This window comes from Chenopodium album, chromosome 1, assembly GCF_948465745.1.
Source record: "Chenopodium album chromosome 1, dcCheAlbu1.1, whole genome shotgun sequence".
NCBI classification, from domain to species: Eukaryota; Viridiplantae; Streptophyta; class Magnoliopsida; order Caryophyllales; family Amaranthaceae; genus Chenopodium; species Chenopodium album.
Genome location: NC_137834.1, coordinates 52,156,868 through 52,170,986, shown reverse-complemented (window position 1 = coordinate 52,170,986; position 14,119 = coordinate 52,156,868). Strand labels below are relative to the sequence as shown.

Genomic DNA, 14,119 nt, shown 5'->3' with positions numbered 1-14,119 from the left:
ACATCTAAGGTTGCGCGAACCTGTCGCGCGCAATTTAATGAGTTGCGCGTGACATTCGCGCGCAACTGCACCTTTACTACGAGTGTTTTGAAAAAAAAATTAATTTTGTGCTATTACCCCCCCCCCCCCAAGTGTGAAGATTTTTTTCGTGAAGTTCGATAAAAAATCTGAACACTTAGAATGGTTTATTATTTCTAAATTACCCCCTAAGTGTTATGTATTTTATCGTGTCATTCGGTAAAATACATAACACTTTTTTTTTTTTTGGTAAGTAAGAAAGTATATTACTATCAAAAAACTGTACAAATGTACAAAGAATATAAGCCTGGCAGCAGGCAACTCCAAAACTACACAAGACCTAAAACAAAGGCCACTCCCCACCTCAAGCTTTAAACTCCTCAGTTGCCACCTTCTAGGAAGGGTTCACCTGAAGGAGAAAAAAGCAAACCTATCCAGAAGCAGTCTGCTGCCTTCTAGGAAGGACACAAACCACAACTGAAAAGGACTAACAAAAAAACAAGCAAAAAACAAAAAACAACACAGCATCAAACCAAAATGAACTAATTTGGGATGCTGCTGTACAGTTCCTGTATCTATTTGCACTGCAATCTACTCCAATTCTTGTTTATAAGCTGCTTGACTCTGTCCATGCTCACCCTACCAATAGCCTTACAAAGCTTGGAAGGGTGAATAACAGCTTTCTGCCAAAAAGCTGTATTCCTAGCAAACCAGATGTGATAAACAACACAAGCAAGAACTGCCAGAACCACCTTCTGCTGCACCTTATCTTTCACTGCTCTGAGCCAAATCTTCCAAACCTCATCAATGCAGAAATTCCGATTTGGAATATGGAGCCAATGGGCAATTCTCATCAACTACTCTTGATTGTATCTACAATTAAAGAACAGATGCTGCATGTCCTCAATATTAGCACCACACAGCAAACAACCATCCTCAGCACAAGCATCATATTTCAAGAGTTTCTCTCTTGTTCTGAGTCTATCATGCATAGCAAGCCATAAAATGAAAGAATGTTTGGGGATATTGAACTTATTCCAAACCCATTTACACCAATCCACCTTTGTTCCAGCTCCCTGCAACCATTTGTAGCACTCAGAAATTCTATAAGTGCCATTCATCCATCTATTTTGCTCAAAACCTTCTTTTAGCTGGTCCTTAACTGCACATAATCTCCTCCAAGCCCATCCTGCAGACCTTTTAGGACTATAATTCCACCAGTCTTGGTCTTTAATGTACACAGCATGAACCCATTTCACCCACAGAGAGTCCTCTTTTTTAGCTATTTTCCACACATACTTCCCCAATGCTGCCCTATTCCACATACCACAATCTCTAATACCCAGGCCACCCTCAGCTTTGCTTTTGCAGACCCAATCCCAGGCAATTGGGGGAGCCTTAGACAAAACAACATCTCCACACCAAAAAAAAGCTCTGCACAATTGAGTAATCCTCAAGATAACTGACTTAGGTAAAAGCACACACTGAGCCCAATAAGTATGCAAACTAATCAGAACAGAGTTCACCAGCACAACTCTTGCAATATAAGACAGATTTCTGCTAAACCAGCAGGTAATTTTTGTTAGCATCTTATCAACTATAGCATCAAAGTCAGATACTCTAAAATATTTAGCATTCAGGGGGATGCCAAGATATCTAAAAGGAGTTTCTCCTATAACAAACCCAGACTCAGACACAATTTCCTGCTGCATTTCAGACTGCACACTCCCAAAGTAGATAGCAGATTTGTCAACATTAGCCTGTAAACCAAAACAACCCTTAAAAGCTTTCAAAGCTCTTACTAGGAGGGAGACATACTTCTTATCAGCATAGGAAAATAACATCAAATCATCAGCAAAAATTAAGTGATTTAATCTTAAGGATTTGCATCTTTGGTGAAATCTAAAGCCTCTCTTTGCTCCCACTTTTTTAAGCAGTCTTGAAAGGTACTCCATCATAATGACAAACACCAATGGTTACATAGGATCACCTTGCCTGATTCCTTTATTACCCTTGAAAAAACCATTCAGACCACCATTAATTATAATAGAGAAAGAAGGGGAAGTAACACATTCCATAACCCAAGATATGAACTTGCTGGGGAAGTTTAAAGCCTGCAGCATATCATGGATAAAGGACCAGTGCACAGAATCATATTCTTTCCTCAAATCCACCTTAATAGTACATCTAGGAGACTTTCTCTTGTTATTGTACTCTTTTAACATATCCTGACACACTAAAATGTTGTGCAGAATAGATCTCCCAGCAATAAATGCACTTTGATTCTCACTAATTAAGCCAGGCAACACCTCTTTGAGTCTTTCACATAGCATCTTAGAAATGATCTTGTACAGCACATTACAACATGCAATTGGTCTAAACTGAGTGACTTTAGTAGCATTTTCCAATTTAGGAATCAGATTCAAAATAGTTGCATTCACCTGTTTCAGCAGCTTACCATGCTCAAAGAACCCTAAAACTGCCTTACATACCTCATTCGTCACCACTCCCCAAGCATTCTTGAAGAATTTGCTAGAAAACCCATCAGGGCCAGGAGCCTTGTCATCCTCAATACTCCAAACAGCATTTCTCACATCATCCTCAGTAAACACTCTGCAGATACTCAGATGTTGCTCATCATTCACAATAGGACTAGCATCTATAACAGCTTGATGGACTTGTCTAGAAGGGGTCCCACCAGTGCCTAACAACTCTTTATAGAAACTAATAAAAGCTTCAGCAATTTTATCAGGGTCCTGAATGATATCACCATTCTCAAGCTGAATGTTATACACATTATTATGCATTCTTCTTTTCCTAATACAAGCATGAAAGTAAGAGGAGTTAACATCACCTTCTTTCATCCAATGTAACTTGGCTTTCTGCTTCAAAAACTTCAGTTTTGCAGAATGAGCAGCTAAAAATCTTTCCCTGGCATCACTTTCCATTTGAATCAACTCCAAATTCTGAGGATCCTTGTTTAATTGACACTGCACCTTTGCTAAATCAGCATCAACTATAGCATCTGCACTCTCCACTAAGGAGAAATTGGTCAAATTTAACACCTTGAGAGCTTCTTTTACCTTTTGTAGCTTTCTTACCACAATGAACATATCAGTTCCTCTCACATCACTATTCCAAGCCTTTTGAACAGCTTCCTGGTATCCTGGAGCATCAATCCACATATTAAAAAACCTGAAAGGTTTCTTAACATTCCCATTACACCCAAACATCCTCATAATACAAGGATAATGGTCCATTAAACCCTCAAGCAAGAAATCAGCTCTAAACTCCCTGCAGTTTTCAGTCCATAGATCATTAACCAAGATCCTATCAATCTTTGTACACACTCTGTCACTCCCTTGCTCCTTGTTATACCAAGTAAAGAACAGACCCCCAACTTTAAAATCCATTAGATCATTTTGCCTAACACATTGTTTGAACTTGTCAATCTCAGCAAAAGTAATTGGGGAACCAATTCTGTCCTCAATATTCAGAACATTATTGAAATCACCCCCCAAGATCCATGGACCCATAATGACCTTTTTTATCTCCCCAATCTGATGCCACAACACCTCTCTTTCATCTGCAGTATTCAGCCCATAAATAACTGTATACCAGAAAACAAACTTAGAAGCCTTGTGAACAACTTTCACATGGATTAACTGAGTTTCAACTCTATCAATCTCAACCTGAAAGATATCAGGTAACCAAACAATCCAAATTCTCCCTCCATGATGCTTACTATAATTTGCAGTCACAGACCACTTACCACCAAAACCAGTGAAGACCTTACCAAAATTACTAGCCTTCACTTTTGTCTCCAGGAGCCCAAAAAAACCAATTCCTTGGTTCTTCAAAAACCAAAGAACATCACAAACTTTATTTAGTTTGTTAAGGCCCCTAACATTCCAAAAACCCCAATTATCCATGGAGGGTGTATGAGCACTCCCCTGTCTCCCAGTCACCAAACAGAACCCTCCCATTTGTTGTTCTGCAAACTGATCCCATAGAACATTTATCCCCATCAGCTATCCCAGAAACAATATCTGGATCAACATTAACAACAAACTTATTCTTATCCACTCTGATGCCTTGAGGTTGTTTTGCCTGCTGATTTTGCTGAGCCTTGGGCATCCAAACCTTCCTTACCACAGGTTTCTTCTGCTGCTTTTGTTGTTGATTCTTAGTAGGAGGCTTCTGAGACTTAACTCTGTGATTAGGACAATCCCTATCTCCATGTCCCATACCTCTACAGACACTACAAATAATAGGCTTCCTTTCATATATCACTTTCTGCTTAACATCAACACCACATTCATCATGAAACTCAATCTCATCAGGTAGCTCACCATTTATTTTAACCTTGACCATTATCCTAGCATACTCAAGCATTTCCTTGGTAGCTGTGCTTCTATCAGTCTTAACTGGTTCCCCAATTAGCCCAGCTATTTTCATTAAGGAAGATTGACCCCAGAATTTTAAGTTTAATCCTGGCAACCTGACCCAAGTGGGTACTTCAAACACCTTCTCATTTCCCAGATCAAAACCTGGCTCCCACCTCTTCATCATTACAGGTCTACCATCAAACAAGATAGGTGCAGAGTTCATCACCTTTTCCCTTCCTACCACTGTCTTGAATCAAACCAGAAAAACCTCATTATTCATACCAGAGATTCTATCTATTCCATATCTGCCCCAAATTCTTCGCAGAAACCCATTCATTACAGACAATGAAGGTTTACCACAAAGAACATAACAAACAATTGCTGACTTCCAAAACTTAATTTCAGGTAGAACATCTTCCTCAGTTAATTTCATTTTCACCTCTTTCCTATTATCCATTTTGCAGCATGAATTACAATCAACTCCATTACTACCAGCAAGATTTAAACCCTCATCAATCGTATTCTTAAACATGCTACTTCAGCTAATACCACCCGATTCATTAGGGATTGCAGAAACAGGGGTTTCAAAAACTAGGTTCCGAAATTGGGGGTTCAAAAAGTTTTCCTCCAGATTCACATGAAAATCATTTCCTAACCCATGATGTTCATTAATCATCAACAATGGAGTCGGATTAATAGACCTAGTACAAACATCAGAATCTACTGTTCCATTGAAATGCATAGGATTAGGGGTTCGAATTACATGTAGCCATCGATTAAATTCTTCACTATGCAGAGCCTTATCCTCCTCCGTCACCATTCTCACCAGAATCTCCTCAATCGTCTCCCCATCCAGCCAGCTTTCAACCGAGACATCATCCATGGCCATACTCTGTTTTTGCTCGTCGAGGTTCCTCGTTCTTGGCTTCGTTTTCTTCTTCCCTTTCGATTTTGAGCCCGAGGATTTCTTCCCCTTTCCTTTCCTCCGTTTTTCCATGGAAATCGGCTTCCAAAAAGCTCAAAAATCAAGTTGAAAATGGCGGGTATCTTTCTCTCTCTAGAGTTTCTCTCTTTTTCTCTCTACTTTCTTTTGATTCTAACTTTCATTTGATTCAGATTTAGAATCTTTGAATTGAATGCTAATTAAAGTTAGTTGTATGAATGAACAAGTTAATCCGGATTTCATATGTAATATTTTTTAAGTCAATCAATGTTTATTAATTGGCAAATTTCATCTCCTCCAATGACCATTAATCTGACGGCTCCTCCTGATAGGATTTCAATTACATGGTAGGGACCTATCCAATTAGGTTTGAATTTCCCTCTTGGATCGGTAGGTGGACCCCTAACCTCTTTTAGTACAAAGTCACCTTCTTTTATATTTCTGGGTTTGACTCTTTTATTGAAATGATGCGCAATGCGCCTTTGGTAGACTTGTACATGATGCAAAGCTCTTAATCGTCGTTCATCGAGCAATAAAAGCTCCTCATACCTCGCTCTTACCCATTCAGCTTCCGGTAGCTTACTTTCGAGTACGATGCGTAGGGATGGTATTTCCAGTTCGACTGGTTGAACAACGTCCATTCCGAAAACTAAGGAGTATGGAGTTACTCCTATTGATGTTCATATAGACGTTCTACAACCCCATAGTGCGAAGTGTAGTTTATTCGGCCAGTCTTTATAATTTTCTGCCATTTTCTTAATGATGATTGTTATATTTTTATTTGTCGATTCTACAGCTCCATTCATTTGAGGTCTGTATGGGGATGAGTGATGAGGTTTTACTTTATAACAAGTTAAGAGGGTCTCAACTTCACCTTTGAATTGATATCCCTGATCACTAATTAATTCATGTGGAACTCCATATCTACAAAATATGTTTCGTTCAAGAAACTTTGCGACATGTTTAGAAGTGATATTCACGTAAGAAGCAGCCTCAATCCACTTGGTGAAGTAATCGATGGATACTAATACGTACTCGTGCCCTCCTGCTCCTGTTGGAGAGACTTTTACAATTATGTCAATTCCCCAAGTTGAAAAGGGCTAAGGGGAAGTTAAATTATATAGTTCTGATGGTGGAAGGTGTTGTAAATTAGCAAAAATTTGGCACACTGGACATTTTTTGACATATTGTATGCAATCATGTTCCATAGTGGATCAATAGTACCCTTATCGCGAAATTATTTTTGCAAGCATTTTACCATTCATGTGAGTTCCACAAACACCTTTGTGAGTATTCTCGATAAGGCGTGTGGTTTCGGGTTGGTCTATACACAATAAACTTTGACCATTAGGTCCTTTTTTTCATAATTACCATTTAATAGACTGTATTGAGCCGCAAGTGTTCGTAAGGCTCGTTGGTCTTTCGATGAAGTATTTTCGAGATATGTGCCATGAGTAATATATTGGAGGATATGATAATACCAAAGATTGTTCCCTTCGATGTCATTTATTTCCTCTATTGCGTTGCAATATGATGGTTCTTCTCTTCTATCAACGCATAATGGCATCATATTCAAGTGATCTGGAATGTTGATCATTGAGGCTAATTTTGCTAGCGCATCGGCAAATTGATTATCATCCCTTGGGAGATATTTAAAGTCAATATGTTCAAAGTGCTCGACGAGTTGTTCTAAGTGTGCTTGGTATAATATCATTGTGGAGTTATTTATTTTCCATTTTTTCAGTATATGATTTATAATCAAACTGGAATCTCCATATACCTCTAATTTTTGCATACCTAAGCTAGCTGCTGCTTCTAATCCAATAATGCATGCTTCACATTCTGCGGCATTATTAGTAACCTCAAAGTCTAGTTTGACAGAGATTGGAGTATGTGCTTCCTCTGGACTTATGAGTAACACTCCTACGCCACATCCCTTTTGGTTGGATGCACCGTCGAAGTACATTACCCATTTGTCATCTTGTGTCATGAGAATCTCTTCATTCGGAAGATGAGTAGTTTCTTCATGACTTGTTTGAATTGGATGTTGGGCCAAAAAGTCGAAAATTACTTTTCCTTTCATTGATTTTTCTGGAATATATTTTAACTCTAATTCATCCAACATCACCAACCATTTTGATATTCTTCCTTGTATAGGTGGTTGTTCAAACAAATACTTTATCGGATTATGTTGAGAAATCACATGAGTAGTGTGTAGTAGCATATAATGTCGTAATTTTTTAGTTGCCCACACTAATGCTAAACTTGTCTTTTCTAGGGTGCTATATTTTGTTTCATATTGGATGAATTTTTTAATTATGTAATATATTGCAAGCTCGACTTTTTCTACCTCATGTGCTAACATGGCGCCCATGGCCGTGTCTGTAACTGTAATGTATAGCCTAAGAGGTAGTTTGGGTACTAGTGGTGCTAAAATTGGTGGACTTTTGAGATAATCTTTGATTTTCTCAAAGGCCCTTTGGCATTGATCGTCCCATTCATGTTTTTCCTCTTTTTTCAATTTTTTAAATATTGGCTCACAAGTCATAGTCAATTTGTTGATAAATCGACTAATGTATTGCAATTTGCCAAGGAACCCCCCAATTTCTTTTTCTGTTTGAGGGGAAGACAGATCAACAATTGCCTTTATTTTGGAGGGATCGATCTCAATACCGTGTGTGCTAACTACGTATCCGAGTAACTTGCCGGAAGTTACTCCGAAGGCGCATTTTTGTGGATTCAATCGCATTTTATATTATTTTATACGAGTGAACAATTTGCGTAAAGTTTTTATATGTCCCATTCTATCTTTGGACTTCACGATCATATCATCCACATACACTTCTATTTCTTTATGCATCATATCATGCAAGAGAGTCGTAGCCGTTTTTTGGTACGTAACTTTTGCATTTTTTAAACTAAATGGCATGACTGTATAGCAATACGTACCCCAAGGGGTGATAAAACATGTCTTTTCTTCGTCTTCTTTTGCCATTAAAATTTGGTTGTAACCTGCTGTAGGGAATATTTCAAGCATTAATCCCCTAGCTTGAACCCCACTGTGATCATACACTAAAGCATGGTGGCGTCCAAAGGGAAAGAAGATAGAGCAAAAGAGTCGCCAACAAATTTTTTAGGAACTTGTAAACCGTTCACGAGGTGAAGGTTACACCCCTTAACGATCCATGAGATCGTCAACTCCAATAGGTCTTGAACCATGACTGGTAGTTTGGGGATGAAGGTACACATCCAACCTAAAAGAGATTGAACCTGCCCTAATAATAGGTCTCTACTTTATTCTGATCGTATTCATGTGCGCTTTTGGACTAACATACAATTAATAGAATTAACCCTAAACATGTTTATCTATGTCGGTTGATTATTAATGCACAAATAAAACTATTATTGGCGATCACTTGAATTATAATCAAATTAACCCTAAACAAGATTAATAATTATCTTATATAAGCGTGATTACAAGTACAAATTCCCTTTAAACATGCATAAAAGGTGTGATCAAGCAATAAAAATAAATAATATCATCAAGCAACATAATAATAATAATAACAACAATTATAATAATCATGAATCATCATAACAATTATAATCATAATAGCAAGATCCTAGGCATGATACTAACAAGATTAATAACAAACCCTAGCATGTCACTAAACAATAAAGATCAAAGCTTTAATCCTAACATGATACTAACAATCATAAATATTAGGAAGAAAATAAAAGGCATCACAGAAATCATAATTGATATTAAAATTACCCTAGACATGATACTAGGAATCATAACAACAACCTAAGCATAATTTCTACTTCATAATATCAATAAAAATCACTAAAGTACTTACTTGGATGCCTCGTACCTCTTTCTAACAACAAAATACACGCGTTAGTAACTTCAAGGAAAATAATAAACAATAATTAAATTAAATAATTGAAATAAAGATTTGGGACCAAACCCTCAGAAATTAAACCTTTCACGTCTAGGGCGAAGGCAACTTCGAATTTGGTTAGGTGTATCTAAATCTAACGAATGCGGAATTTTTATATTTGTGAGAAAACTAGTTTAGAAAAGAGAGAGAGTAAGAGAGTAATCAAGAGAATCTTGATGAGAGTTGGTGAGAATTGGTGAATCCAAACGGAGTTTTTAGAACGCTATTTATAGATAAAATCAACCAAAAAGATAGAAAATCTTAACAGAGTTCTGACGCGTAAAACGAGGATTAGCGCTAGACGCTGACATTAGCGCCAGGCGCTAAGGCTAGCGCTAGGCGCCAAGTGTAGCGCTAGGTGCTACAGCTGGCATTTGGCGCTGACTAAGAATTTGACACGTTTTCTTAATATCAGATAGAAATTGTCGTACAGGAGGATAAAATCGTATTTTCCTCAAAAAACGTTCTTTTATTCTAATTAAAACAAAAGTCAATTTATCAATGCTAATTGAATTAGGAATGAAAAGAACCTTCTAGAAGAATCTAGAAGACTAAAACCATTCCTGATTGCATTAGGAATGATAAATCTATATTAGGCCTTCCTCTAGATCATTGCGCCGCATACAAGGCTCAAACCGGGCCCAGTTTGGTAAATTGTTCATAACTTCCTCAATATTCATCGGAATTGGGCTTATAATATATCGTTGGAAAGCTCATTTCAATCCCTATCCAACTACACTACTATTGGACCCATATCATGGACCAACTAAACTGGTTTGGCTGTTTTCTTCAAATAGGTTTTCAAAAACAGAGATAAGAGAAAAGAAATTCAAACTTTCCGCAACACTAAACTTTCCACACTTTCACTTCATTCGATTATGATTCGACGTGAAAGGTACTCATCACTGGGTTTGGTTTTGGGGAGACACAAATGAGTGTTTACACCTGCGTATCCATCCATAAAGGATAACATCGCATGTTCAACCGTGTTATCTACCAATATATCAATATGTGGTAGAGGAAAATCGTCTTTAGGGCTAGCCTTATTAAGGTCCCTAAAGTCGACACACATGCGAACTCGTCCATCCTTTTTAGGGACTGGGACGATGTTCGCTACCCATTCTGGATAATTACATACGCGAATGAAACCTGCGTCCAATTGTTTTTGTACTTCTTTTATTTTTAACGCGACGTCAGGTTTCATTCGTCGAAGTTTTGGTTTTACTGGTTTAGATATAGGGTTCAAGGGAATGGAATGTTCCGCAATTTCCCTATCTATTCCAGGCATGTCCTTGTATGACCAAGCGAACACGTCTTCGAATTCTTTTAGCGTTGATATGAGGGTCGATCGCTCTTCCGGATTCAGAGTTAAGCCAATTTTGAATTCTCTTTTGTTTTCATTAGTTCTTTTGTTCTCGTTCATTCATTAGTTCAACCAACTTATTAATATCTTCATTAGATTGATTGTTATAGCATTCGAAAGATTCAATAGAAGGCATATACTCGGAAATAGAGCTCATATTATTAGAATCAAAAGAAAGTACATTAAGAGAACAATCCTTTTGGGGATCTTCGTCCTTAGAACTAGAAAATAAAGACTCAGTAATGGCCACAAGGCCTAGATTCTCAGCTTCTCTAGAGTCTATAATAGATTCGTCGTCCGATTCTTCAAACATCTTCCCTTCGCCTATGACGATTTCCAACTTATCGCCTTTGTGATTAGTCCACTTGAAAGATTTCCTCCACCCATGCTTCAAGTTTTCATTAGAAGGGGTGATCAATGAAGTTGGGTCAAAAGCTTCATCTGGGATGGCATTTTGATTGGTCATTGCAGCAACATAATTTTGTTCTAGTCCAAATAGCAAGTTAAATGCTTGCCTATCATAGCACCCTGGAATTGGGAATTTTGATTTGACGATACTAAAATCGTCATCAAAGAAGTAGCAATCGTGAAATATTTTGAATCCAGGCTTCTTGATTCCTTCCAAAACTAGTGGTTCTGGAAAGTCATAGCATGGGTAGTCTTCTCCCTCACTAATGAATTGTCCATTAAGGGTTTGTTATGTTGGTAGGATGGGAGTAAAGTGACTATCCCTTTCTTGTTGTTGTATGTACATGCTTTGTTTTTCGCATCGTGAGACTTTAATTCTTCTTAGGTTGGTTTGTATCCCAATCCAAAGGAGAAGCTTTTCTTTGGGATAGGAAGTAAGAAAGATTTCTTCATTCCTATTCCTAATTAAAGGCATCCCAGGAAAGTAACTACTCTTGAGTAAGGTGTTGTTTACTATCCGGGTGGAATATTGATCAAACTTGAAAGGCTCTTCCAAGTCTTATTCCATTTCTATTGTGTAGATTGGCTTCGGGGAAAATCCCCACATGTCCTCTTCATCATTATCGTGGTTTATTTCTAAGAGTGATTGATCATTTATTGCTATTTTAAGCGGAGAAGCATGTATAGTCATAGGAAGCCCTTGATAGTACAACCTAATCATTTGATGATGTGAGGATGGTATTGCACCAAGCTCATGTATCCAAGGACGTCCAAGTAGAAGGTTGAATGTAGGTTTTATGTCCATAACGTGGAATTAAACCATCTTTTGTATTGGGCCTGTGGTAATTGGTAGCTTAACAGTTCCACACACCGATCTTCTCGAATTGTCATAAGCCCTAATGCTTTGTGTTGTTGATTGAAAATTTATTTCTGAATTAAGGCCTAAGTATTTTTGCAGTTCGTAATGGGCACACGTTTACAGCTGACCCATTGTCTACCAAAGTTAGAGGGATGTTATATCCCTTGCACCCCACAGTTAAATATAATGCATTATTGTGGGCAGTGTCTTTTGAAGGCAAATCATCATTGGTGAAAATGATTGATTTGTCAGATTTCTCGCTAGTAAGCAAGCTAACGAGATCTTAAGGGGTTGTGTCTGTGCTTACAGACAAATTCGTCAGAGCGTTCATAAGGGAATTCCTATGTTCTTTAGAAGTACTTAGAAGTTCCTAAATTCTAACATTCGCCTTGGATTGGCGAAGTTGTTTGACCAATGGATCTTCCACTTCAAGTGGAGGTGGTATTGTATTTTGCATTTGACCTTGAGTTTGATTTTGTGTGGTTGAAGATCCATTTGGTGGTGGTGCTTGGTAAACTCGCCCAGAACGAGTTAGATGATCTATCTCGTTTGGATTAGTTGTAGGACTCATAAACCAACTTTCTTCTAGAGGCTTTGAGCGTGCCTCCATTTCAAGATGTTCCATGAGTTGAGCTTGATGCCATTGTTCATCCAAGGAGAGATTTGATAAATCTTGTGACTTCCCCAAGAAATGATCCCAATCAAGCGCTCCATTTGTTTCATTTTGTAAACAAGATGGAGGTGGGACGGCGGCATACTTAGAGACATATAAGTCTTGAAATTCATCTTCCCATAGTCCACATACTTCATTAGTTGCCCCTATGAGTATTGTGGATAGAGATTCTCCTATAGGTGTGATATAGTTCAAAGGATTGAACCTATCACTTCCCATATGGTCCTCATTGATGTGAAACACTCCTAAGGGGGATGCATTATTATTAGGTTTAGGCGTGGGAATTCTTTCATCGTCTACCAAATCTTGTATTTTATGCTTTAAGACAAAGCAACGTTCAGTATCGTGTCCATTGCCTCTATGATAAGCGCAATAAGCATTACCATCCCAATTAGCAAATCTTCTTTCTGGTGGATTGGGTGGTGTTGGTCCTGTTGGTGCAAGTAAACCTTTTTCATTCAATTTCTCTAGCAATTCTTTATAGCTCACATGAAATGGAGTAAATTTTCTTTCTCTTGTCCATCTTTTCCTAGGATCATTATATTGATTTGTGTTATTGTATTGCGTAGTGGTCGCAAATATGTCAATAAAGGATGATGTGCTATTATTCCCCTTCTTGTAGTTATTTTTAAGTTGATGATGATGATGGGGTTTATTTGCTTTTTCTTTAGCAAGATCATCTTCAATTCTAGTAGCCACAGAATAGACCTTTTGAAAAGTGTCTAAACCAAGGTAACGTAGATGTTTGTTGTAATTTTCATGACAGTTGTCAATGAATTTTTGTACTAATTCGAGTTCGGGTGGCTTTTGGGCAAGGTGGGCCGCCTTTTCTCGCCATCTACCATAGAAAGCAAGGAAACCTTCATCGTCGCCTTGCTTTAGCATTTCGAGTTCACGTAGAGTAGATTTGAATTCTACGTTACTCTCATATTGGGTAATGAAAGCCGAAACTACATCTTCCCATGTTGCCTTGAATTTTGGATCTAGCCCATAGTACCACTCTCTTGCGGTTGGGTCTAGAGATAAAGGGAAAGTCAAAGCATAAAGCTTAGGATCAACTCCCTTTAATGCCATGGTGCCAGTAAAACACAATAAATGATATTGTGGATTATTGGTCACCTTAAATATTGGCAAGTCCGTAGCTACGAACTTTTCTGGTAAAGCAAGTCCTGTGGGAGGAGCAAACTTTTCTGCATCGAAGTACTTGTTCCCCATTGTAGAATGAAGAACTAGCTTCTCCAATGACTTTTCTTTGACGGATAATTGTTCCATCTTTTCTTGCAAGGCTAAGGCTTCAGCATTTTTCTTATTAGCCTTTTCAATTTTCTTAATTCTTTTCTTCTCGGCTTCTTGAGCCTTTTCCTCTCTCAAACGAAGAATCTCCTCTTGAAGTTCTTCAATGGTTGACATTGTTGTTGGATTAAGACTAGTTGTCGAAGAAAAATGGTTTGAAAGGGATTGATCTTTGGATGGTAAACGTAGAAGGCGAGTGCCCGGGAGTCTTCTTTCCCAAGATTGGAAAC

The 14,119-nt window shown here is 38.0% G+C and overlaps 1 protein-coding gene across 1 annotated transcript; it reads right to left on the bottom strand.

Moving 5' to 3' along the window:
• Positions 1-875: 875 nt before the first annotated feature.
• On the bottom strand, positions 876-1,973 carry LOC145632664 (uncharacterized). Its single transcript, XM_081685013.1, has one exon. It carries the CDS (start codon positions 1,971-1,973, stop codon positions 876-878), a length of 1,098 nt encoding a protein of 365 aa, XP_081541139.1.
• Positions 1,974-14,119: the final 12,146 nt, after the last annotated feature.

What these genes read in the sequence shown, in the direction of transcription:
- LOC145632664 (XM_081685013.1), bottom strand. Translation starts at nt 1,973, where the DNA reads ATGGAGTACCTTTCAAGACTGCTTAAAAAAGTGGGAGCAAAGAGAGGC.